The 25,451-nt window shown below is 40.1% G+C and overlaps 1 protein-coding gene across 2 annotated transcripts in view; it reads left to right on the top strand.

Moving 5' to 3' along the window:
- The window catches only part of CNTNAP5 (contactin associated protein family member 5), a 1,080,786-nt gene that overhangs the window by 1,001,360 nt on the left and 53,975 nt on the right, over positions 1-25,451 (top strand). For both annotated transcript variants that reach the window (XM_055397661.2, XM_088842198.1), the window contains exons 20-21: positions 15,003-15,133; positions 22,182-22,269. In XM_055397661.2, coding sequence (XP_055253636.2) covers positions 15,003-15,133; positions 22,182-22,269 — 219 coding nt within the window. The remainder of the gene's footprint in view (positions 1-15,002; positions 15,134-22,181; positions 22,270-25,451) is intronic.

Here is a 25,451-nt window from a genome sequence, read left to right as displayed (position 1 = left end):
AAGTGAAGGCGCTCAGTCGTGTCTGACTCTTTGCGACCCCATGGACTGCAGCCTACCAGGCTCCTCTGTCCATGGGATTTTCCAGGCAAGAGTACTGGAGTGGGGTGCCATTGACCCATAAATAATTGCTTGCATTATATGTATATAATTAAGCATGTTTGAGATAAAGGAAATATATTTCATATATCATTGAAACTACCTATTCATTCATTCTATAAAGACTTCAATAAATATTTTTTGACCCCCATTGACTCCAACTGTATGCCAGGCATTTTTCTTGACATTAAGAATATCCCAGGGAAAAACACAAGTAAGGCTCTGTTATCATGGAGCTTTCAATTTAAATGGGGAATGAAAATCACTAAACAAATTTTAAAATGTAAAAAATTAATAAATGAGTAGGTTGGTGATAAATACTATAAAAATAGCTATTTGAAAGACCTGGACTTTCCAACAATGTCTGGGCAAAATATGCAATAAGAAATGTTCCTACATAGTGATCCAGCATGGGTTTGTATGTCTGAAACAATGTTTTCCCTATATATAGTGGCTCATGGTGCAGTAGTAAAGGATCCTCCTGTCAATGCAGGAGATGTAAGAGACATAGGCACAGTTTCTGTGTTGAGAAGATCCCCTGGAGTAGGAAATATCAACCCACTCTGGTATTCTTGCCTGGAAAATTCCATGGACAGAGGAGCCTGGCGGGCTATAGTCTATGGGGTCACAAAGATTCAGATACAACTGAGCAACTGAACACACACACACACACTCGTGCATTCTAATGGAAAGCTATAGATAGTAAATAATACATGTAACAAGAAGCAAAATATTCTAAGATGATAAGCTCTATTGGGAAAAAAAGAGCAAAGTAAAAGAATTAAAGATGTTTAAGTGGGGTAAAGATCTTGGAGTTTTTGACATGGTCATCAGAGAAGAGCTCTTGAAACCAGTTCTATTTGAGCAAAGACATGAAGGAGTTGGCAGTGGGGTGGAGGAGTCCTGTGAATACCCTCAGAAGACCATTCCAGAGAAAATAGGGAATGCAAAGTCCTAAAACAGAGGTGTGCATGCTCTCTAGGAACTGGTAAGGAAGGCATCATGGCTGGATCTAGAGACAAGTAGGAATGTAGTAGCTGATGAGGAGAGAGAGGTAATATAAGGCCTTGTTGTTGTTCAGGCACTAAGTTATAAAGGTAGGGGAACCATAAAGGCTCAGAAAGTGATTTGTTAATCAATATGGTGGCAGAAGTTTTCTTCCGATTGCTTCAGTTTTCTTAGAGAAGCAGGAGTCAAGTTTATTAACTGAGATTGGAGAAGGAGAAGGTAAGATAGAGATTTGAGAAAAGACTAAATGCCATTAAGTAGCTCTGTGAGTCAGTAGGTGAATGGACTTAGGAAATACAATGAGGTTGAGTGAATACAAGAAAGCCCCACTTGACGTTGGTCATGAATAATTTAAAGTAGCTCATAAGCAATTTGCAGGGTTTATATAGTTTTCTGCCAGCTGAACCTTGCAAAGATAGAGTGAAGGTTGGATTTTAGCAGTTATTGTTCTACCAACCAAATACCTTCTCAATGAAGTAAGAGTAGGCCAAGGGAGTTGAGAGTTTATAGGAGAGGAGAGACATGGTTCAGTTCAGTTCAGTTCAGTTGTTCAATCATGTCTGACTCTTTGCCACCCCATGAACTGCAGCACACTAGGCCTCACTGTCCATCACCAACTCTTGGAGTTTACCCAAACTCATGTCTATAGAGTCAGTGATGCCATAAAACCATCTCATCCTCTGTCACCCCCTTTGCCTCCTACCTTTAACCTTTCCCAGCATCACAGTCTTTTCAAATGAGTCAGCTCTTCACATCAGGTGGCCAAAATATTGGAGTTTCAGCTTTAACATCAGTCCTTGCAAAGAACACCTATACTGATCTCCATTAGGATGGACTGGTTGGATCTACTTGCAGTCCAAGGGACTTTCAAGAGTCTTCTCCAACACCACAGTTCAAAAGCATCAATTCTTTGGTGCTCAGCTTTCTTTATAGTCCAACTCTCACATCCATACATGACTACTGAAGAAACCATAGCCTTGACAAGACTGACCTTTGTTGACAAAGAAATGTCTCTGCTTTTTAATATGCTCTCTAGGTTGGTCATAACAGTCCTTCCAAGGAGTAAACATCCTTTAATTTCATGGCTTCAATCACCATCTGCAGTGATTTTGGAGCCCCCCAAAATAAAGTCAGCCACTGTTTCCACTGTTTTCCCATCTATTTGCCATGAAGTGTTGGGACAGGATGATCTTAGTTTTCTGAATGTTGAGTTTTAAGCAATTTTTTTCACTCTCCTCTTTCACTTTCATCAAGAGGTTGTTTAGTTCTTCTTCACTTTCTGCCATAAGGGTGGTATCATTTGCATATCTGAAGTTATTGATATTTCTCCTGGCAATCTTGACTCCAACTTTTGCTTCCTCCAGCCCAGCGTTCCTCATGATGTACTCTGCATATAAGTTAAATAAGCAGGGTGACAATGTACAACCTTGATGTACTCCTTTCCCTATTTGGAACCAGTCTGTTGTTCCATGTCCAGTTCTAACTGTTGCTTCCTGACCTGCATACAGATTTCTCAAGAGGCAGGTCAGGTGGTCTGGGATTCCCATCTCTTTCAGAATTTTCAAGTTTATTGTGATCCACACAGTCAAAGGCTTTGGCATAGTCAATAAAACAGAAATAGTTGTTTTTCTGGAATTCTCTTGTTTTTTTGATGGTCCAGCAAATGTTGGCAATTTGATCTCTTGTTCTTCTGCCTTTTCTAAAACCAGCTGAACATCTGGAATTTCACAGTTCACGTATTGCTAAAGCCTTGCTTGGAGAATTTTGAGCATGACTTTACTGGCGTGTGAGATGAGTGCAATTGTGCGGTAGTTTGAGCATTCTTTGGCATTGCCTTTCTTTGGAATTGGAATGAAGACTGACCATTTTCACTCCTGTGGCCACTGCTGAATTTTCCAAATTTACTGGCATATTGAGTACAGCACTTTCACAGCATCATCTTTTAGGATTTGAAATAGCTCAACTGGTATTTCATCACCTCTACTAGCTTTGTTCATAGTGATACTTCCTATGGCCCACTTGACTTCATATTCCAGGTTGTCTGGCTCTAGCTGAGTGTGAGTGATCACACCATCACAATTATCTGGGTCGTGAAGACCTTTTTTGTACTGTTCTTCTGTGTATTCTTGCCACCTCTTCTTGATATCTTCTGCTTCTGTTAGGTCCATACCATTTCTGTCCTTTATTGTGCCCATCTTCACATGAAATGTTCCCCTGGTATGTCTAATTTTCTTGTAGAGATCTCTAGTTTTTCTCATTCTATTGTTTTCCTTTATTTCTTTTCACTGATCGCTGAGGAAGTCTTTCTTATCTCTCCTTGCTATTCTTTGGAGTTCTGCATTCAAGTGGATATATATTTCTTTTTCTCCTTTGCTTTTCACTTCCCTTCTTTTCATAGCTATTTGTAAGGCCTCCTCAGTCAGTCATTTTGCTTTTATGCATTTCTTTTTCGTGGGGATGGTCTTTATCCCATTCTCCTATACAATGTCACAAACCTCCACCCATAGTTTTTCAGGCACTCTATCAGATCTAGTCCCTTAAATCTATTTCTCACTTCCACTGTATAATCCTCAGGGATTTGATTTAGGACATACCTGAATGGTCTAGTGGTTTCCCCCCACTTTCTTCAGTTTAAATCTGAGCTTCTCCATCTTTGGCTGCAAAGAATATAATCAATCTGATTTTGGTGTTGACCATCTGGTGATGTCCACGTGTAGAGTCTTCTCTTGTGCTGTTGGAAGAGGGTGTTTGCTATGACCAATGCGTTCTCTTGGCAGAACTCTATTAGCCTTTGCCTTGCTTCATTCCGTACTTCCGGGCCAAATATGCCTGTTACTCCAGGTATTTCTTGACTTCTTACTTTTGCATTACAGACCCCTATAATGAGGAGAAGGAAATGGCAACCCATCCAGTATTCTTGCCTGAAGAATCCCAGGGACGGGAGCCTGGTGGGCTGCTGTCTATGGGGTCGCACAAAGTCAGACACGACTGACGTGACTTAGCAGCAGTAGCCCCTATAATGAAAAGGACATCTTTTTAGGGTGTTATTTCCACAAGATCTTGTAGGTCTTCATAGAACCATTCAACTTCGGCTTCTTCAGTGTTACTGGTCAGGGCATAGACCTGGATTACCATGATATTGAATGGTTTGCCTTGGAAACGAACAGAGATCATTCTGTTGTTTTTGAGATTGCATCCAAGTACTGCATTTCAGACTCTTTTGTTGACTATGATGGCTACTCCATTTCTTCTAAGGGATTCCTGCCCACAGCAGTAGATATAATAGTCATCTGAGTTAAGCTCACCCATTCCCATCCATCTTAGTTCACTGATTCCTAGAATGTTGACTTTCACTCTTGCCATCTCCTATTTGACCACTTCCAATTTGCCTTGATTCATGGACCTAACATTCCAGGTTCCTATGCAATATTGTTCTTTACAGCATCTGACCTTGCTTCTATCACCAGTCACATCCACAGCTGCGTGTTGTTTTTGCTTTGGCTCCATGCCTTCATTCTTTCTGGAGTTATTTCTCCACTGATCTCCAGTAGCACATTGGGTACCTACCGGCCTGGGTATTTCATCTTTCAGTGTCTTATCTTTTTGCCTTTTCATACTGTTCATGTGGTTCAGTAAGAATACTGAATTGGTTTGCCATTCCCTTCTGCAGTGGACCACATTCTGTCAGACCTCTCCACCATGATCCGTCCATCTTGGGTGGCCCCACATGGCATGGCTTAGTTTCATTGAGTTAGACAAGCTGTGGTCCATGTGATCAAATTGGCTGATTGTCCATGATTGTGGTTTCAGTCTGTCTGCCCACTGATGCCCTCTCTCAATGCCTACCATCTTACTTGGGTTTCTCTTACCTTGGACGTGGCATATCCCTTCATGGCTGCTCCAGCAAAGCACAGCCACTGCTCCCTACCTTGGACATGGGTTAGCTCCTCTCAGCCACCACCCCGACCTTGGATGTCAGGTACCTCCTCCTGACCACTCCTTGGACGTGGGGTAGATCCTGTTGGCTGAGTTATGTTTATGGGCCAGCAATTTGTGTTGGGTAAGGAGAGAAGAGAGGACATGAAGGGGTTGAGGAACACTGAGTAGTTGCTGAGATTAATCCTTATATTAAGGACTGTGGAATATATGCTAGCACTGTTTTTAGTTTCTTAAGGAAACTCCATATTGTTCTCCAGAGTGGCTGTACCAATTTAAATTCCAACAACAGTTCAAGAGGATTCCCTTATTTCCACACCATCTCCAGTATTTATTTGTAGATTTTTTGATGATGGCCATTCTGACCGGTGTGAATGGACACATCATTGTAATTTTGATTTGCATTTTCTCTGATTATTAATGACGTTAATAATTTTTTCATGTTCCTGTTGGCCATCTGTATTCTTATTCAGAGATGTCTATTTAGATCTTCTGCCCATTTTTTGAATGTGTTACTGTATAATCGAGTGATTCCACTCCTGGGCATACATCTGGAGAAAACTATAATTTGGAAAGATACATGCATTCAGTTACAGCACTGTTTACAATAGCCAAGACATAGAGGCAACATAAGAGTCCATCAAGAGATGAATGGATAAAGAATATATGGTATATACTGCAATGGAATATTATTCAACCATAGCAAAGAATGAAATAATGCCATTTGCAGCAACATGGATGGACCTAGAGATTATCATACTAAAAGTGAAGTAAGACAGAAAAAGACAAATACCATTTGATATAACTTATGTGTGGAATCTAAAATATAACACAAATAAACTTATTTATAAAACACATAGACTCACAGACAGAGAAAACCATCTTATGATTACCAAAGGGGAAGGCAGGAGGGATAAATTAGGAGTTGGGATTAACATATACACCCTACTTTATATAAAATAAACAAAAAAGACTTACTGGATAGCACACTCAATATCTTGTCATAATATACAAGGGAAAAGAAGCTGAAGAAGAATGAATACATATACATACATATATATATATATAATCTATATCTATATCTATATATATGAACTAAATCAATGTGTATACCTAAAACTAACACAGCATGTAAACCAAGTACAATTAAACAAACAAACAGAAAGAAAAAAAAAGATTATGGGAATCTGGGGAGTAGATGAAGGGAAAATGAAAGGGAGAAAATTGTATTCAGGAAGTGAAATGCTTGTTATTAGAATTAGAGAGGGTGAAGTTAGTAATAACAGATACTGAATTCTGTTATTCATTCTATGATGTACTAGTCAGTCATGACTAGCAGTTTGGAAAACACTCTTAGATAGAGGTATTGAGTTAGGAGTACATGGTTACAGAGGGCATCACTACATGGATTTAACCGATTAATGAGCAGAGGATTCCTGGCAGCTATCTGAAAGAGGAACATTTCAGGTTGGAGAGAAAGAGATGTAGAGACTCTAAGACAGGAGTGGACTTGGCACATTATGGGAACATAATGTGGGTATGCAGTAGCTGGAGTTTAGTGGATGAGGGCAAATGAAGAAAGAAATAAGGTTATATAGGATCTATGAGAAAGAATTTGGATTTTATTCTAAGTGCATTGGGGTATCATTAAAACGTTTTAATTAGCAATATCAGATAAATGTTTCAGAAAGCTTATTTTGACTGCCCAATAAAGAATGGATGAGTGTGAAGGAAAAGCTATGACTGGAATCTGAGCAGAGATGCATTGCAATGGTCCTGGTGCAAGATGATGATGGAATGATGAGGGCATGATGGTTGAGCTTCAAGGAGGTACAAAGACGCAGGATTTACTTTATAGAGACCAGAGAGCTGCTGATGCCTCAAATGTGTCGCATATGTAGCTCACAGAGGAGATGAACGAAATAAGGACTCCTAGAGCCTTGACCTAGGAGTCCTTCTTATTTACCACTAAGTAAATAAGTGCCTCCTAGAGCCAGACATCCTGGAATGTGAAGTAAAGTGGGCCTTAGGAAGAATCACTGCAAACAAAGCTAGTGGAGGTGATGGAACACCAGTTGGGTTATTTCAAATCCTAAAAGATGATCTGTGAAATTGCTGCATTCAGAATGCCAGCAAATTTGGAAAACACAGCAGTGGCCACAGGAATGGAAAAGGTCGGTTTTCATTCCAATCCCAAAGATAGGCAATGCCAAAGAATGTTCAAATTACTGCACAATTGCACTGATCTCACATGCTAGCAAAGTAATGCTCAAAATTCTCCAAGCCAGGCTTCAACAGTACATAAACCATGAACTTCCAGATGTTAAAGCTGGTTTGAGAAAAGGCAGAGGAACCAGAGATCAAATTTCCAACATTTGCTGGGTCATCAAAAAAGCAAAAGAGTTCCAGAAAAACATCTACTTTTGCTTTATTGACTATGCCATAGCCTTTGACTGTGTGGATCACAACAAACTGTGGAAAATTTTGAAAGAGATGGGAATACCAGACCACTTGATCTGCCTCCTGAGAAATCTGTATGCAGGTCAGGAAGCAACAGTTAGAACTGGACATGGAAAAACAGACTGTTCCAAAGTGGGAAAGGAGTATGTTAAGGCTGTATATTGTCACCCTGCTTATTTAACTTATATGCTGAGCACTTCATGTGAAATCCGTCAGGCTGGATGAAACACAAGCTGGAATCAAGATTGCCAGGAGAAATATCACCTCAGATATACAGATGACACCACCCTTATGGCAGAAAGTGAAGAACTAAAGAACTTCTTGATGAAAGTGAAAGAGGAGAGTGAAAATGTTGGCTTAAAACTCAACATTCAGAAAACTAAGATCATGGCATCTGGTCCCATCATTTCATGGCAAATAGATGGGGAAACAATGGAAACAGTGAGATAGTTTTGTTTTTTTTTTTAGCTCCAAAATCACTGCAGATGGTGACCACAGCCTTGGAATTAAAAGATGATTTCTCCTTGGAAGAAAGGCTATGACCAACCTAGACAGCATATTAAAAAGCAGAGACATTACTTTGCCAATAAATGTTCATCTAGTCAAAGCTTTATTCCAGTAACCATGTATGGATGTAAGAGTTAGACTATAAAGAAAGCTGAGTGCCAAAGAATTGATGCTTTTGAATTGTGATGTTGAAGAACACTCTTGAGAGTCCCTTGGACTGCAAGGAGATTAAACCAGTCAATCCTACAGGAAATCAGTCCTTAACATTCATTGGAAGGACTGATGCTGAAGTTGAAGCTCCAATACTTTGGCTACCTGATGCAAAGTAACAGACTCATTAGGAAAACCCTGATGCTGGAAAAGATTGAAGGCAGAAGGAGAAGGGGACGACAGAGGAAGAGATAGTTGGATGGCATCACCAACTCGATGTACATGAGTTTGAGTAAGTTCTGGGAGTTGGTGATGGACAGGGAAACCTGGCGTGCTGCAGTCCATGGTGTCACAAAGAGTCGGACACAACTGAGTGATTGAACTGAACTGAAATAATTGCCTTACCTACCACTAAGTAGGGCAGTAAAGATAAAAGAGAAGCTAATCAGTGAGGGTGGCTTGGTTAGTAGACACTAAAAGCTTCATAGAAAGGTGCATATGTCTGTAGTTGATATGGACTGCTAAGGATTGGACAACAATCAACATGTAGAAGAGCTCCTTCTTTCAAAGTGAAATGATAAAGCAAGAAATTGACATGTGATATTAATAGCAGTGTTAATATGGATTCCTGTTCCTTAGCAGTGGTCTAGCACCTTCAATAGTTTTTGTTTTGATGTTTGTGAGAACTGGTAGTTTCATCCTCTCTTCTATTCTTATTTATTTACTTTATTTTTGGCTATGTTGAGTCTTTGTTCCTGCGCAGGCTTTTCTCTAGTTGTGGCTACTTTGGGCTACTCTCCAGGTGTGGTGTGCAAGTTTCTCAATGCTACGACTTCTCTTGCTATGGATCACAGGCTCTAGACCTGCAAGCCTCAGTAGCTTCAACTCCCAGGCTCTAGAGCACTAGCTCGGTAGTTGTGGTGAATGGGCTTAGCTGTTCTGCAGCACGTGGGATCCTCCTGCATGAGGGATCGAATCCGAGTCTCCTGCATTGGCAGATGGATTTTTTACCACTGAGCCACCAGGGAGGCCCTCCATCTTCCCTTTTAGATCTGACCTGAACATGGGGTCCCCAGGCTAGTTTTCTTAAACTATCCCTTTGTGTAGATCAGCCCAGTCAGGCATGTGTTTAGTGCCTTACAGGATCCTTCTTTACAAGAAGTTCAAATTCTTTGCCCTTTTAGTACGAGGCTTCTCTTTGTGACTTTTTCTCTTTGTTACTACCCTCTTCCAAGCTATACTCATGTTTCAGAGTCTTAGTGTTTCTATATTTCAAAATGAGAAGACCAGTTGGGTGACTATCAAGATGCTTATCAGCCATACTGGCCTTTGGTTGGTTCTTTTCAAATCATGGTAAAAATCAGTCACATTGCTCTGCTTATATTTCTGTAGCAACATAAGCATAGTACTTTTCTTTTTGCCTATTTCAATTCTACCTTCTTCAATAAATCTCTTTCTGTGAGGACTCTTTCTCATTACCTCAGTTCTTATAACTACTCATTATTTGAATTCATGAAACATGTATCTCTATTGTCTATAAATAATCACCCTCTTTTCCCTTTACCCAACCATACATCTCTCTATTCATCAACTCACTTGTCTACTTGAGCAAACATGTCTTTGAAGGCAACATGATAGAGTGGAAGGACCATACACGTTGATGTTCTGTCCTCCTGGGTTTGAATCCATTTCACTATGAATGTCATAATAATTGCTTTTATTATTATTATTCATTTGTAGAGATTTTACTTCACTGAAATTTTGCTCTCTAATCTGAGAAGTTTTGGAAAAAAAGTTTTTAGTACCAAATTAAAGTTCTAATGCATGGTTGGCATATAAGCAGGAAAGCATGACCTTGATTTTGTCCCCTTTAGCTAGATAACAAATCCCTTAAAGACATAATTATAACATAATAACTATTTGTTAATTTTGTGTCTGACACAGAGTAGACATTGATAACTGCTAGTTTATAATTCTGATGAAGTGATAATAACATTCTACAGAGGGCCTATTTTATTCAACAAATGTCTTCTGGCGACTTAAGATAGCAGGCTCTGTGCTCTTCTCTGTAGACTCAAAGATGAATAAGCATCTATTCATCTGAGAGAAGTTTAAATTCAAGGGGAAAAACAAGTGAAGCTTGATACATTGAGAATGTTACCAAAAATGAGCACAGTGACAATACAAGAAGGAAAGATCATACCTGTCTTGAAGGAAAGTGGAGACCTGGGTCGTATGAGTTGGGTCTTACTAAATGAGAAGGGGTTGGCATACAGGTAAGAAGGGAGGGGCAGTTTCAGGTGAAGAAATAAAATGTGCAAAATCAAGAAGGAGCATTATTTGGAGGAATTCTGTCAGTTCAGATATGATTCAGTTATGGAAAGTATGTGTTGATAAAGTTGAAAAGGTAAGAAGAAGGCTTTGCATGTCAGGCTACACACTTGGAATATATCATGTAAAATTAATCTTGGAGTAGAATCACATGGCCAAGTAAGCCTGTGTTAGAATACAAACACTAATGACAGTATGGAAGACAGATTAGTATGGGAAAACTGGCAAAGTGGAAACAAATAAACTACACCAATTGCTAAGAAGAAGCAAGGAAGAATCCTAGCCTAGATCCTTTGAGAGAACATTTCAAACTTCTAGCCTTCAGAAATTGAGACAATAATTTATGTAGTTTAAAAACAAATGAAGGAAGGGAGGAAGGGAAGGAGAGAGGCAAGGAAGGAAGCAAAAAATAGGCAAGTAAACAGACAACACAGAGGTGAACACAGGACCCATAGGAGCAGAAGAGGGCACCTTGGAAAAGCCAGATAAGGTTTCCTGGAAGAGGTAACCAAATGCTTAATGTTGGAGTTTGAGTAGGAATAAACTTAATGGGAAAGGTTTGAATGGACGACCTATTCTTGGCTGAGATGAACACATGGGACCTTTGTGTTCCATGGGAAAATCATGCTCTTTAAAACTAACTCAATTTCATTTCTAAATCTGAGTCAATCACTTACTATGCTGCTGCTGCTGCTGCTGCTCAGTCGCTTCAGTCGTGTCCGACTCTGTGCGACCCCATAGACGGCAGCCCACCAGGCTCTCCTGTCCCTGGGATTCTCCAGGCAAGAACACTGGAGTGGGTTGCCATTTCCTTCTCCAATGCATGAAAGTGGAAAGTGAAAGTGAAGTCGCTCAGTCGTGTCCAACTCTTAGCGACCCCATGGACTGCAGCCTACCAGGCTCCTCCATCCATGGGATTTTCCAGGCAAGAGTACTGGAGTGGGGTGCCATTGCCTTCTCCGAATCACTTACTATAAGTGATGAAAATTCAGTCACCTTCCTACACCTCTGTTCCATCACCTATCATATGAAGGAAGGAACAAAAAAAAGTTCTAGATGAAAGAGAAGTCATATGCAAAATACTCAAGAATGATAGAAGCCAAGGGGTAGTAACTGTCCAGAAAGTAGCTAAAATGTTTAACAGAATGTGTCTACATCTTCTTTGATTTAAAGTAGATTCTTTATCATTGTATTTAAATACATTTTTTGCGATTATTGATTTCTCTCCAACATTTTTTAAATGACATTGATAATACTTGTATAATTATAAAAATAATGATATGAATTTTCCCTGGAGACCTAAAAAGAGTGAGGGCATATACAGCTAGAATGTTCCAATATTAATAAGATGCAATGAAACTTTTATAGCATACTTGCTGGTGACCAAAGGTCATTGCATTATACATATGTCTATTCCAGAAGCATATTTGGAAAAGCCCTGAGACTCAAATCAATTTCATTTCCTTTCTATACTTTGAACATCTTATTTCAGCCCATATCCACACACACACAGGTAAATGCATGCTGTTTATAATGTAGCAATGTCAACATACACTAACAGGAAAAATAAAATGAGACCATATTAGAGGGGATACATTTCCCTAGATAAATTATAGTGAACACTTGGCTAAGGCGATCCTTTAATTTTTTTAAAATTATTTTGTATTGGAGTAAAGCTGATTAACATTATTGTGATAGTTTCAGGTGAACAGCAAAGGGACTCAGCCATACATATACATGTATCCATTCTCACCCAAACTCCCCTCGCATCCAGGTTGCCACATAACATTGTTCTCATGTTCTCTGCAGTAGGTCCTTGTTGGTTATCCATTTTAAATATCGCAGTGTGGGCATATCCATCCCAAACTCCCTAACTAGCCCTTCCCCCCATCCTTCCTCCTTTAGAATCATAAGTTCTTTCTCTAAATCTGTGAGTCTGTTTTATAAACAAGTTTATTTGTATAATTTCTTTTTAGATTCCACATACAAAGGAATGTCATAAGTTATTTCTCTTTCTGACTTACGTCACTTAGCATGACAGTTTCTATGTCCATCCATGTTGCTGTAAATGGTCTAATTTCATTCTTTTTAGTGGCTGAGTTCCATTGTATATATGTCCCACATCTTCTTTATCAGTTCCTCTGTTGATGGACATTTAGGTTGCTTCCAAGGACAATCCTTTTTCTTTGTTTGTTTGTTCATTATTAGTTTCAGAACATCTTCCCTCAGTCAGTTCCCTCTCTAAGGGACTCTACACTTGCAATGATTACCATTATGCTAAACACTTTTGGAAGCAAAGGTAGGGATGGGACACACTGGGGAGGAAAATGAAAGCAGACAGATGAAGCATATACATTAGGTAAAAGAGGGCTTAAGAGCAGTGAACTTTTTGGGTAAAGGGCAGTGCCATCCAAGAAGGTGACAGTAACCTCGTGACACCAGAGTAGCTGAAAGGAGACACATGTCTCTTTGCTCATTGACCAAGAAGCTAAGCATGATGCTAAGGGGAAGGTGATGAATGAACTTCTGGTCCCAACCATTTCCATCTCAACTTAGTGCCTCCTGTAAGACTGCAAGTCAGCCTTTAATGTAATGTAATGTAATGGCAAGCTTATTTTTGAAAAGTCTTGAATTGAGTTTATCCTCCTAGGAGTTGTGTGAAGATGAGTTAGCAAGAGGTTTCAGGATATCTTCTTAGAGTGCTTTGGGAGGCACTGATCGCATCAGAACCTCCTAAGAAGGTGAGGTCAGTATGTGCATGGCTTTAAGAAATTGTTGAGGTGTTTTAGACCTAAACTGGAGTGTTGGAGAGCCTTCAGAATAAATGCTTTGACAGGGTCCCAGTTGAGATGATTAACATCTAAGATGCATGGTTCCTAGGCAAGTGTTAGTGAAGATGTATAAAATGGAAGTGATTTCTAAAATAGATAGATGTGTGCAGAACATGGACTCTAAAATAGATAGATGTGTGCACTCAGTGGAATGGTAAGAATCCCAAATCATTACAAGGAATGTGTGCCTTACTATCATGCATGACACATAAATATCACATGCTGATTTATTTATTGGGTTGAATTATATATTATATTACATATTAAGTAAAATTTATATGTTATATTATATATATGTATATACTATATAGAAAATTTATACATTATATATTAGGAACATATTTATATATTATATGTTACATTGCATTAAATAGTATTAAAAACCCAAGATCTTAGAAAGAGCCTGAAAGAGCTTGCTAGGGAACAGCCCACAAGTTTATAAGGGGGGCCCTTTCCCTACCACAGGCTGGCCCCTTGCCCCAGGCGAAGGTGCCTCTCAGCACCAAATATGCTATTTCTAGGGGGCTATTGGGGCTTCCTACATGGTGCCTAGTGGCTCAGAAGGTAAAGAATCTGCATGCGATGCAGGAGATGCAGGTTCCATTCTTGGTTCAGGAAGATCCCCTGGGGAAGGGAATGGCAACCCACTCCAGTATTCTTGCCTGGAGAATTCCTTGCACAGTGAAGCCCGGAGGACTGCAATCCATGGGGTCGCAAAACGTTGGACATGACTTGAATGACTAATATTTTCACTTTCATATAGTCACCTCAGTCCTCTTTGCCTTCCCTGGTGGCTCAGATGGTAAAGAATATGCCTGCAATGTAGGAGACCTGAGTTTGATCCCTGAGAGGGAACGGCTACCCGCTCCAGTATTCTTGCCTAGAGAATCCCATGGACAGAGGAGTCCAGCAGGCCACAGTCTATAAGGGCGCAAAGAGTCAGACAGGACTGAGCGACTTTCACTCTCAGGGAGCTATTATTAATTTTTAAGTGAGAAAATAAGCTCCCAAGATGAAAATCTATGATGATCAGAACCAAAGGGAGAGGAGAAATCAGGACTAACTGTAGGGAGCTTCTTCTATTGGCTGACCCTGTTGGATAATGACCTCACTGCTCCAGATTGCTCTCACCTATTCTGCCTTAGATTTCTTTATAATCTTGTTTCACATTACATATTCTGAAATTCCATGAAGGCAATTAGGAAGAAAAGGAGTTCTAGGAAGTGGTAGAAACTGAAGAGAGTGTGGACTGTCTTATTAAAGTTTTCACAATCAAATTATTTTGGTTTCTGATAGCACACACTCACACACACACACACACATGCATATTTCATCTATACTCAGGAGTTTTAATATGGACTAGATGCTACAGTCACGACATATATAGTACCTTTTAAAAATGTAAAAGGTTATGGCATCAGTCAGTTCAGTTCAGTTCAGTCGCTCAGTCATGTCCGACTCTCCGCGACCCCATGAATCACAGCACGCCAGGCCTCCCTGTCCATTACCAACTCCCGGAGTTCACTCAAACTCATGTCCACAGAGTCGGTGATGCCATCCAGCCATCTCATTCTCTGTCGTCCCCTTCTAAAACAGCCATGATCAATTAAAAAACAATCTGATTACTTTTTTACACTATATAGGTCTATTTTTAATTCTAATTTCTAATGTTTTTCTTTCAAGGAAGCTTACAAGTTCGCTCCCAGCTAAACAAGGAAGAAACCCATGTATTCACCATCAATACAGAGAACTTTGCCAACAGAAGACTGCATCACTTGAAGATTAACAGAGAGGGCAGAGGGCTTACCATTCAGGTACCTTACTTCCCTTCTTCTTATTCCAGCGAATGTACCTTGGGTGCTCAATACAACTTTTCTGAATTTTGCTCCCAAGCCAAGTGAGCAGCTGAGTTCTGGGGATGTATACTAATCACACTCAGCCCCAGCCTTTGGAGAACTAGAATAGTGGTCCTCAGGGCACACCCTGCTTTCCAGCAGCATCTCTTGGGACCTTGTAAGAAATGCTAATTATTGGGCCTTATGTCAGATCTGCTTAATCTGAAGCTTTTTTTCAGGAAGGGGGCAGCAGGTGATGCTGCATGTTCAGTTTTGACAACTCTAAATTGTAGAATAATGAGGAAGACAAGGAAGGAAGAAATCACAAGGGATCAGCAAGGGCTATAGGAGGAGTGTGCACAGGTGATGCCAGAGCTTGGAGGAGGGCACTCACGTCATCTGGGCATCAGTTCAGTTCACCCTGAACAAGGATGGGATGTTAGGATCACTGACTCTCCACTCAGTCAAAAGTGAGTATAGTTTATGGACGGCCTGCCCTGTCCACAGTTTCCTAACTGACAAACACACACGCAGATACACACACAGTCATCTATTCTGGTTCCCTCTCAAACTCTACTCAGGCCACTTGGGTGCATCCTTACTCTTTCCAGAGCTCTTGAATACACTAGAGTTTGCTTTGCTTAGAATCCAGTTGTTCATGTATCTGCATCACTGCCTGTTACTTGTACTTCCTTTGGAACACCACTCAAAAATTGACTCAGGAACCCCATCTCCAGTCGCCTTATGTAATATAGCAACCCAGCTCATTGCCTTTAATCCTAAACCACTAAAATGGTTCTAGCAATCAATACAGCTTGTCTATTTATTTAATAGATAATCCCTTCTCCCTCTTCTAGAATGTAAGCTTCATGAAGACAGGGATTCTTGTTTGTTTACATTACCTTGGGACCCCCAGTTTGTCAAGCAGTGCCTCACATACAGAAGGCCTTTAATAAATATGTTTGAACTAAATAAATTAATCCCACATGGCTTGTATGTGTTGTTGTTTCAGTTGTGTCTGACTTTTTGCAACCTCATAGACCATAACCTGTCAGGCTCCTCTGTCCATGGGATTTTCCTGGCAACCATACTGGAGTTATTTCTTTGCCATTTCTTTCTTGCCTTTATGGAGAAGATTAAATTGACTTGTGGAGAGGGGAAGAGAAACCACTGGATTTTAGGCAGGGGAAATAGCATTGGTAGATTTCCATTTACAGGGGCTCACTGTGATCACTCCATGGAAATACACATTTGGGAGTGATAAGATATGGGACAGAGACCAGAACAGAAGCAAAGATAAGGACCTCAACTAGTGTAGTGGGGAAGTCAAGGACAGAAGGACTTGAGAAAGATCTGGAGGTAACATTGGTAACCTTGGGTAACCCTCTGGATATGGATGATGACTCAAGACTGACTATTCATTTTCTTGACTGGGTGGAAGTTCAGGAATAATTGGAAAATATAGGACACAAATCACAATCCTTGAGTGATTATAATTTAATAGCATTGACCGTAGCATTGACTCTTAAAATAAGTGGTAAAGGTCTTTGGATTGAGGTCAGACTAGAGGACAGAGATGAAACGATGATTTCTTATTGGAAGATGTCTTGAATGAGGCTGTTGTGAGACCCCTGGGAGGCATGTTGGTGGGCATTTGTATAAATGGCTCTTTCTCTTTTTCTATTTCCTGACTTCTTTTCCATCGATGAAAACACAAATAGGCAGGTGAGAAAACAATGGGATATTCCCTTTTCTTCTCCATTTAGATTTCCCACCAGCCAAATTAATAGTCAATGATAAGCACAAGCAGTGGTTGATAAGCACAATCAGTGGAAGATGTAGCATTTCAAAAGCACAAAAGTAGCAGAAAGAAATGGAGGCAGAGACCTATATTGTTTTTTAAATTTAAATCAATTTGTTAAAACAGTCACACAACATAGTTGTCTCTGTGACACTCCCACTCCCCCTCATCCTATTTCTTCTCCTTCCTCCCCACTTAGAAAAGCCCTGGAGAATTCCCTGGCCTTCCAGTGGTTAGGACTCCTGGCTTTCACTGCCAAGGGCATGGGTTCAATCCCTGGTCAGGGAACTATGATCCCTTATGGCTCTGGGTAGCCAAATTAAAACAATAACAAAACCCCCAAACAAACAAAAGCAATGGGGGGAAAAAAGAACAAACTGTTTACTAAAAACAGAAAAGGATAAGCTACTGCCTGATCTCAGGCATTATTCAGAAACAGTTATAAAGAGAGAGTAGATGGTTATCTGTGAGATGGCTGGATGGCATCACTGACTCGATGGACATGAGTTTGAGTGAACTCCGGGAGTTGGTGATGGACAGGGAGGCCTGGTGTGCTGTGATTCATGGAGTTGCAAAGAGTTGGACATGACTGAGCAACTGAACTGAACTGAACTGAACTGAGATGGTTATCACTATGCTCAGCCAGCCAGAGGCCTCCAGTAGGTAAGAATACATTCTCCTACCACCTCAGGACCTTGAGTTATTGAACCTTCTCCTCTTTGCTCTATGTGACTTTGGAAGAAATCCGTAGGGACTGGGCTATAGCCAGAAGTAAGAAACCCTGGTAATAATCTGAGAATTGTAATTCGACCAGTGGTTTTAAAAGCTCATGTGCCCCCTTGGTGGTGGAGGTAGACTTCAGTGCCTCTATTTAAAATATATATGAATAACATTAAACAAATTAAACCAGTTTACCAAAATGCCAGCACAACTACCAGCTATAAAGATGGAGGGGGCCTGACATTTTGAAAGCATGGAGTTAATGACTTCCTTTGAGAGTTGAAGATCCTGAGATTAAGAGAGGGATCCCTAGTTCGGGACAGAGTTGTATGTGAATTCTTGTTCCATCTCCTATGTTATAAGATCTTAAATTGGCTATTCACCTTTCTGAGGCTCAGTCTATTTATCTATAAAAGAAAATGTTAGAATGTTATGGAGGTGGGCTGGGGTACAAATGCAGCTTAGTTTGTCAGTTCTGGTAACCATTATAGGAAAGCAAGAACATAACTAAAGGACCAAGCATGAAGTTTGGTGTTTAGGGCTTACTCAAAAGAAAAGGTTTATTCAGTTTCCCTCCTTTTCCCATCCCTTTTAATCTCATTTAATAACTTGACAAGACCATTGCTATCCTCAGTTATAAGATCAACAAAGCTTCTTTGTTGGGGAAGTCCTTCTTCAGGCAAGATTACAAATTTTAGGCATCCTAAGCTTTAAAACATTGTGATGCCTCACTCTCTCACCACCTCAACAAGAGTAATTAAAAAGAAAAACACTAAAACATAGAATTAACATAAAGAAGTATAACAAAATAATATATTTCTCACTGAAGACTTCAGTGATTGCCTAGCCCCTATCATAAAGTCGATGTCCTAGAAATAAATGTTTGTGGTAACTACCTACCCCTGCAACCCCCGCCTTTTGCCTTTGCTCTGTGCATTTGCTAAGCTTTTCAAATAGGTAACCCAGCACCTGAACCAGTACTAGGGGTGCCTCCATGTGCACTCATTCCACTTAAGGACTAGAATTCATTCCCAAAGTATCCCAAGCCTTCTTTGAATCATTGTACCTTTGTCTCCATACCTTTACTAATACATAAACAAGTACATTATGAGAAACACTGGACTGGAGGAAGCACAACCTGGAATCAAGATTGCTGGGAGAAATATCAATACCCTCAGATATGCAAATGACACCACCCTTATGGTAGAAAGTGAAGAAGAACTAAATAGCCTCTTCATGAAAGTGAAAGAAGAGAGTGAAAAAGTTGACTTAAAGCTCAACATTCAGAAAACTAAAATCATGGCATCCGGTCCCATCACTTCATGGCAATAGATGGGAAATTGTCAGTGTCAGACTTTATTTTTTTGGGCTCCAAAATCACTACAGATGGTGATTGCAGCCATGAAATTAAAAGATGCTTACTCTTTGGTAGGAAAGTTATGACTAACCTAGACAGCATATTAAAAAGCAGAGACATTACTTTGTCAACAAAGGTCCATCTAGTCAAGGATATGGTTTTTCCAGTAGTCATGTATGGATGTCAGAGTTGGACTATAAAGAAAGTTGAGCGCAGAAGAATTAATGCCTTTGAACTGTTGTGTTGGAGAAGACTCTTGAGAGTCCCTTGGAGTGCAAGGAGATCCAACCAGTCCATCCTAAAGGAGATCAGTCCTGGGTGTTCATTGGAAGGACTGATATTGAAGTTGAAACTCCAATACTTTGGCCACCTGATGCAGAGAGCTGACTCATTGGAAAAGACTCTGATGCTGGGAGGGATTGGGGGCAGGAGGAGAAGGGGATGACAGAGGATGAGATGGTTAGATAGCATCACCGACTCAATGGACATGGGTTTGTGTGGACTCCGACAGTTGGTGATGGATAGGGAGGCCTGGTGTTTTGCGGTTCATGGGGTCGCAAGGAGTTGGACACAACTGAGTGACTGAATGGAACTGAACTGAAACAAAACAATTGATTGTCATTCACCTCCTTCTCACCCTTGTTTGTCATCTGATTAAAGTGGAAAGGACCAAGTAAGTTCCCATAAAGGGGAACAGTAGGTCAGAAATGACTCCGGTACTAGAACAATTAGGTCTTCTACACAATGTGACAATGTTGAGGGAACCACTTCATCTTTGGGGGTCTGGGGAAGAAGTTAGAGCCAGAAGCTAAAGAAATCTCAGCTCAACCTTTAGTTCTAAGAATCCTACTACTCTTTTCTCAGCAGGAAATTCCCACTCACTTTAGCCTCCTTTCCAATCTGAGTAACAAAGCATGAAAGGAGGATCCCTGCCCTCTGCTGGAAGGGACAATTACAGAGAATAGGTGAGAGTTCTGAGATAAGGCAGAGAGAGAACTCCTTCAGGGCAGGACTGAATCTGAGCATTAAAAAAGATTACAGATGGGGACCATGGGTATGAAAAACCCTGTGTTTTATCTAAGGTGTAGAGGCCACCAGGGCAGCCAGAGGCATCCTGATGATGCAGTGGATGCTCCATAGCCCACAAGATAGAAAGAGAATCAAACAGCATGTCTATTTATTCATTCAACAAACATCTGTTTGGAGTTACTCTTCCAGTTATTGTAATAGGCCATATAGAAAACATGTATCAATAAAATGTCCACATCTTCAAAGAGCCAATAGTTTAGTGGAGAAAAATGAGATGGGGAGAGCACACAGATCATTACAATTGTTGTTCACTAATTAAATCCTGTCCAATTCTTTGTAGCCCCACAAGTCGTAGCACACCAGGCTTCCTTGTCCTTCACCTTCTCCTGGAGTTTGCTCAAACTAGTATCCATTGAGTTAATGATACCATCCAATGAAATCCTCCTCTGTCATCCCCTTCTCCTCTTGCCCTCAATCTTTCCCAGCATCAGGGTCTTTTCCAATGAGTCAGTTCTTCACATCAGGTGGCCAAATTATTAGAGCTTCAGCATCAGTCCTTTCAGTGTGTATTCAGGGTTGATTTCCTCTAGAATTGAATGGTTTGATTTCCTTGCTGTCATTGCAATATAGCATCTTAAAGGCAAGGTTAGAAGTAGGGGGGAAAAAAGGCACCATGAGAACAGAGAACAGGATCAATTAATCTTACTAAGGCTTCAAGGAGAGCTTCCTAGAGGAGGTGGACTCTGGGAGCATGGGAGCATTTAGAAAAGTGTCTGGCACAGAGTAGATACTCAAATGGTCATTGAATAAATTTTGTAAAAATTCAGAAACAAGAACATACAGTGATTGTCTACCAGCTGCTCAAACATCTAGAGAGACATGGACAAGTAAAGTAAATGCCATACTGTGTGGTTGGCAGGCCATGTGACAAGGAGTCCTTGCTATGTAATGCTGTGTGGCATTGGCCAAATTTGTGATCTCTGTGACATCATTTCCACCATCTGTGGACAGGGGTAACAATGTCTATTTCACAGTATTCTAGGTAAGTATGATGTCTCATACATACCAAGTGTTCAATAAACAAGTATTATTAAGGCATAATTCCATGAATGAAAAAAGAATACAACCTACAGTCACCTACCACAAGTCATAGCCACTGATTTCTTTCACAACAGAAATCACTGCAGGACCCAGAGGTTCTTGGAGGAGGGTCTGTCTGAGCTGGAGTGGGTGCAGAAGGAGGGTCCAGCAGTGGAAGCTGGGAACACCAGGCTCCCAATCAACTGCTCTCCAAGGGCAGTCCGGGGACAGGCACACAGCTGAAGGGTTCTTAGTCTTCTCTTCCTACAGATGAACTGTGATAGAGCCTGGAAAAATTGGTAAGCTTTGACTAGACAGCAAAACCTAGGATGGATGGGGAACCATGCCTTGAAATGGAGAGAACAAAGAGACGGAACTGGAATTAATGTGTGTGGAAAGGAAGGTTTCCTAAAGGATGATCTTAGAAATAAAGTCCCAAAGGATCCCCCTGGTGGCTTTTATTCACCTGCAAAATGGAATTATCAGCTGTTCATGCTGGTGGCAGCTGTTCAGCTAGTCTCCCCTTCCCAGACTCAAACCTTTTGTCAAACTGAAATATATTGCTCAAGAAAATCCCCCAGGGCACACCTGATTGAGGCCAGGTCAATTGGAGCAAAAGAGGAGGTGAAGGTTTTACGGACCAAATGGGGACGAGGGAGAGATGGAAACTAAAACCTGCTTTCCTTTTCTTGTTAATCCTGCAGGGTCCTTCCTAAAAGGCTTCATTTGTTTGCTTCTTTGCAGCAAAGAATTTGGTGAGAAAATCTCAGTGGGGAGATAAATACCTGTCAAAAGCTGTACAGAATTTCCCAGGGAGAAGACTTGTGTGAAAGCCTTTATTTCACCAATAAAGAAAGAAAGGGGTATTTTACGTGCATTGTGGGAGAATTAGTGAGACATTTCTCATTTCTCCAGGGAGAAAAATCCCAGAGAGGTGTCTGCCCTGCCTGTGTTTTCCAGCTATTTTCAGACAGGAGTGTTTTATGCCTTGGATGTGAGGACCTCTGCTGATGCCTCTTCTGTTTTCTGTTTTCTTGCAGGTGGATCAGCAACTCCGACTCAGCTATAACTTCTCCCCAGAAGTCGAGTTCAGGGCTATCAGGTCCCTCACCTTAGGCAAAGTCACAGGTTTGTTGTTCTAGTCCATGTCTTTCTGGCCTTGACAAAATAAATAATAAATAACTTTCTTCAAGGAAAAGCAACAAGATCTAGATAATACCCAACATGTAAGACCAAGAGTCCTGTGGAGACAGGAATGCATGTGTGGTGGGACTGGAAACGGGCATTTACATCTACTTTATAGAATCTTGAGCAACATAAATGAACAGAGCAATTCACTAAAATAATTATCTTTTACTTAATTTCTAACTAATGTATAATGTTTACTTAGTTCTTTTAGTTAAATTCACATGAATTTCACTTAAAGAAATTAAGGATTTACAACCCAATTATTGAATTCTATAAATCCTTAATCTCTTTCCTAATTCACCAAAAATTCAAAAGATTGTCCTATGACAATAATGTATGCTCTTTTTTCCTACAGGGAGTTCTGTCAATTTTCATTTTATATAAAATGATGACTTTTATCAGGTGTAAGCAAGATTGAAATTTTTTTATCTTCTTGATGAATTGAACGTTTTTCACACTGAAGAATATTTTTAAATTTTAAAGTCTCTGTGCTTTAATCTAGTTTGTCTGTTATTAATGGCTAATTCAGTTTTGTTTTAGTTAGTATTTTCCTGGCTTATGGTTTATCTTTTTCCTTATTTTCACTTTCAGTCTTTTTTTTTTTATGATCCTTATATAGGATCTTGTGAAGAACAGACAAACAGATATTGTATTTTCATTCAGTCTGGCCATCTTCTGTTTTATAAATTGGCAAATGTAAGCCCCTGTTCATTTTTGGGTTATTTGGATGGTTGGGTTTGTTTCTGCCTCTTTTTTCTAATTGTTCAAATTTTCCTGTGATTCTAGTATGCTCTTTTCTATTTTCTCAGTCACAACACAGTGCAGAAAACATTCATAGCTGGAGACATTTTAAGCAGGAATGGATTTAACTCAGGAAATAAGTTTCTTTCAAAATTGTGACAGCACTTACAGTGTGCATTCTTGTTAGTCTTTTGGAGTGACTCCCTAGCAGTTCTGAGCTGATGAATAGGAAGCCATTAACTACCAAGCAGTCCCTGATGCAGTGCTGTGTGTTAGCATCCAACAGGTGGAAAAGGTCCCTTAAAAATGGCAGCAGAGAAAAGACTTCAAGTTACCATGACTTTGCTGGCCAGTAGAAAAAGCTGAAAAGGCAGAAAAAATGACTCCTGTCACACTACAGCCTTCCAGATCCGTAAATTGTATCTAGTTTCCAGAACATAATGTGCATCCAGAAATTTATTTGCTATTGGGTCTGGAAAATGTCAGTTTTACTTTCCAAAATGGCAGTTGAATGAGCCAATCAACACTGACCAACTTGTAGGTTGAATTTTATGTTTACTTCTTATTCCATTTCCCCTCGTACTAATAATAATTATTATTTTATGTTCAGTTCAGTTCAGTTCAGTTCAGTCGCTCAGTCGTGTCCGACTCTCCGCGACCCCATGAATCACAGCACGCCAGGCCTCCCTGTCCATCACCAACTCCCGGAGTACACCCAAACTCATGTAGTCACTAATTTGTTGTTCCAAAACCTTTTATTTTCTGCCAGATTTAATTTTCTTCTTTCTGATGTAAATTCTTTTGAATTTTTTTATGTTTAAGTGATCCTGTATCTGAAAATAAGTCTTTCATTTTTCACCTTTATTCCTGGAACATAATTTTGCTAGACATTTAATTCAACATTGACGGACACTTTCCCCTTATATCTTAAGGATTTATTCGTGGATGTGATGGAACCAGTTCACACTGGCTCATAAGAACCTGTTATACATATCCTTGCACAATTCCTGCATCTGGTGATTTCACAATGGTAGTTTGAAATTGGCCAACCTAGAAGTTTCTATTCCGTGTATCTCACAAATGCTACAAGTCAGGGTCCTTGGGGTCCTTGGCAGCCAGGTTAAAACCTCACCAGCACATCACTGGACTCTACTCTTCCATCGTCTGAGGTGACTGTTGAAAAGCTGGCTGTCAGTCTGCCTGTCTTTGAAAATACACTGACCACCCCCACACCCAATACCCTAAACCTATTTTTAAGGTCATTTCTTTAAATTTGGTGTTTGACAGTTTTAGTACCATGTGTCTGATTGTAGACTTCTATTTAATTGTCTTAGTTGATATGTTTATGTTTCTTGTATTTCTTCATTATTTTCTATGTATCTAGTTCATATGTATTATTCATATGTATCTAGTCATTAGCTCTCAAAAATTCTCAACATCTCTTTAATGCTTCTTTCTTATTCTCAATTAGCTTTGACCTGCACTAGATAAACCTCAGACTTATTCTTTTTTCTGTTAGGTGATTTTATTTTTCTTGGCCAATTTCACTGGTTTCAATGTGAATATTTTAAGTTGAATATCTTCACTTAGTAACAAGTTGAGGCCAAGACTCCTGTTCTTCAAGATGATTCAGGTACTCTCCTGGATGCAAACTTAATGTTGGCTGATGACTTACTGTCTTGGTTTTGCATTTCTTTCTCCTAGAATCTTCCCGAAGCTTAAGATTCCTCTTTGTTTCCTGAAGCTTAACAAAATATTAAAAATGTGTTGTTTGGTTTTAATGAAGCAGAATTACTTTTTTGAGTATCTGGTATGTTACATATCTTCTTGTACCTAAATTTATCTTGAGCCACTGAATCCACATTTCAGAAGAAATTTCAGAGGAGAGATTCCTAGGGCTGTAGGCTCACCAAGCTTGGGCTGTTTTCATGTTACCTGCTTTTCAATGGCAGCTCTAAAAACATCGTCTTATTTAAAATTTCTTTCCATTAATCTTGACAGTGTATATGACATTCCTGTGGCATTTCTGTCTTTTGAACTAAACTCCTATTATGTAAGACTGAAAGGATGAAAATTTAAAGCAAGTTACTAAATTACTCTGCTGCTGCTGCTAAGTCACTTCAATCTTGTCCGACTCTGTGTGACCCCATAGACGGAAGCCCACCAGGCTCCCCCATCCCTGGGATTCTCCAGGCAAGAACACAGGAGTGGGTTGCCATTTCCTTCTCCAATGTGTGAAAGTGAAAAGTGAAAGTGAAATCGCTCAGTTGTGTCTGACCCTTAGCAACCCCACGGACTGCAGCCTACCAGGTTCCTCCATCCATGGGATTTTCTAGGCAATAGTACTGGAGTGGCTTGCCATTGCCTTCTCTGCTAAATTA

This window comes from Moschus berezovskii, chromosome 2, assembly GCF_049115385.1.
Source record: "Moschus berezovskii isolate FMDL1 chromosome 2, NW_MosBer_1.0, whole genome shotgun sequence".
Lineage (NCBI taxonomy): Eukaryota > Metazoa > Chordata > Mammalia > Artiodactyla > Moschidae > Moschus > Moschus berezovskii.
This window is presented reverse-complemented; position numbering and strand designations above follow the sequence as displayed.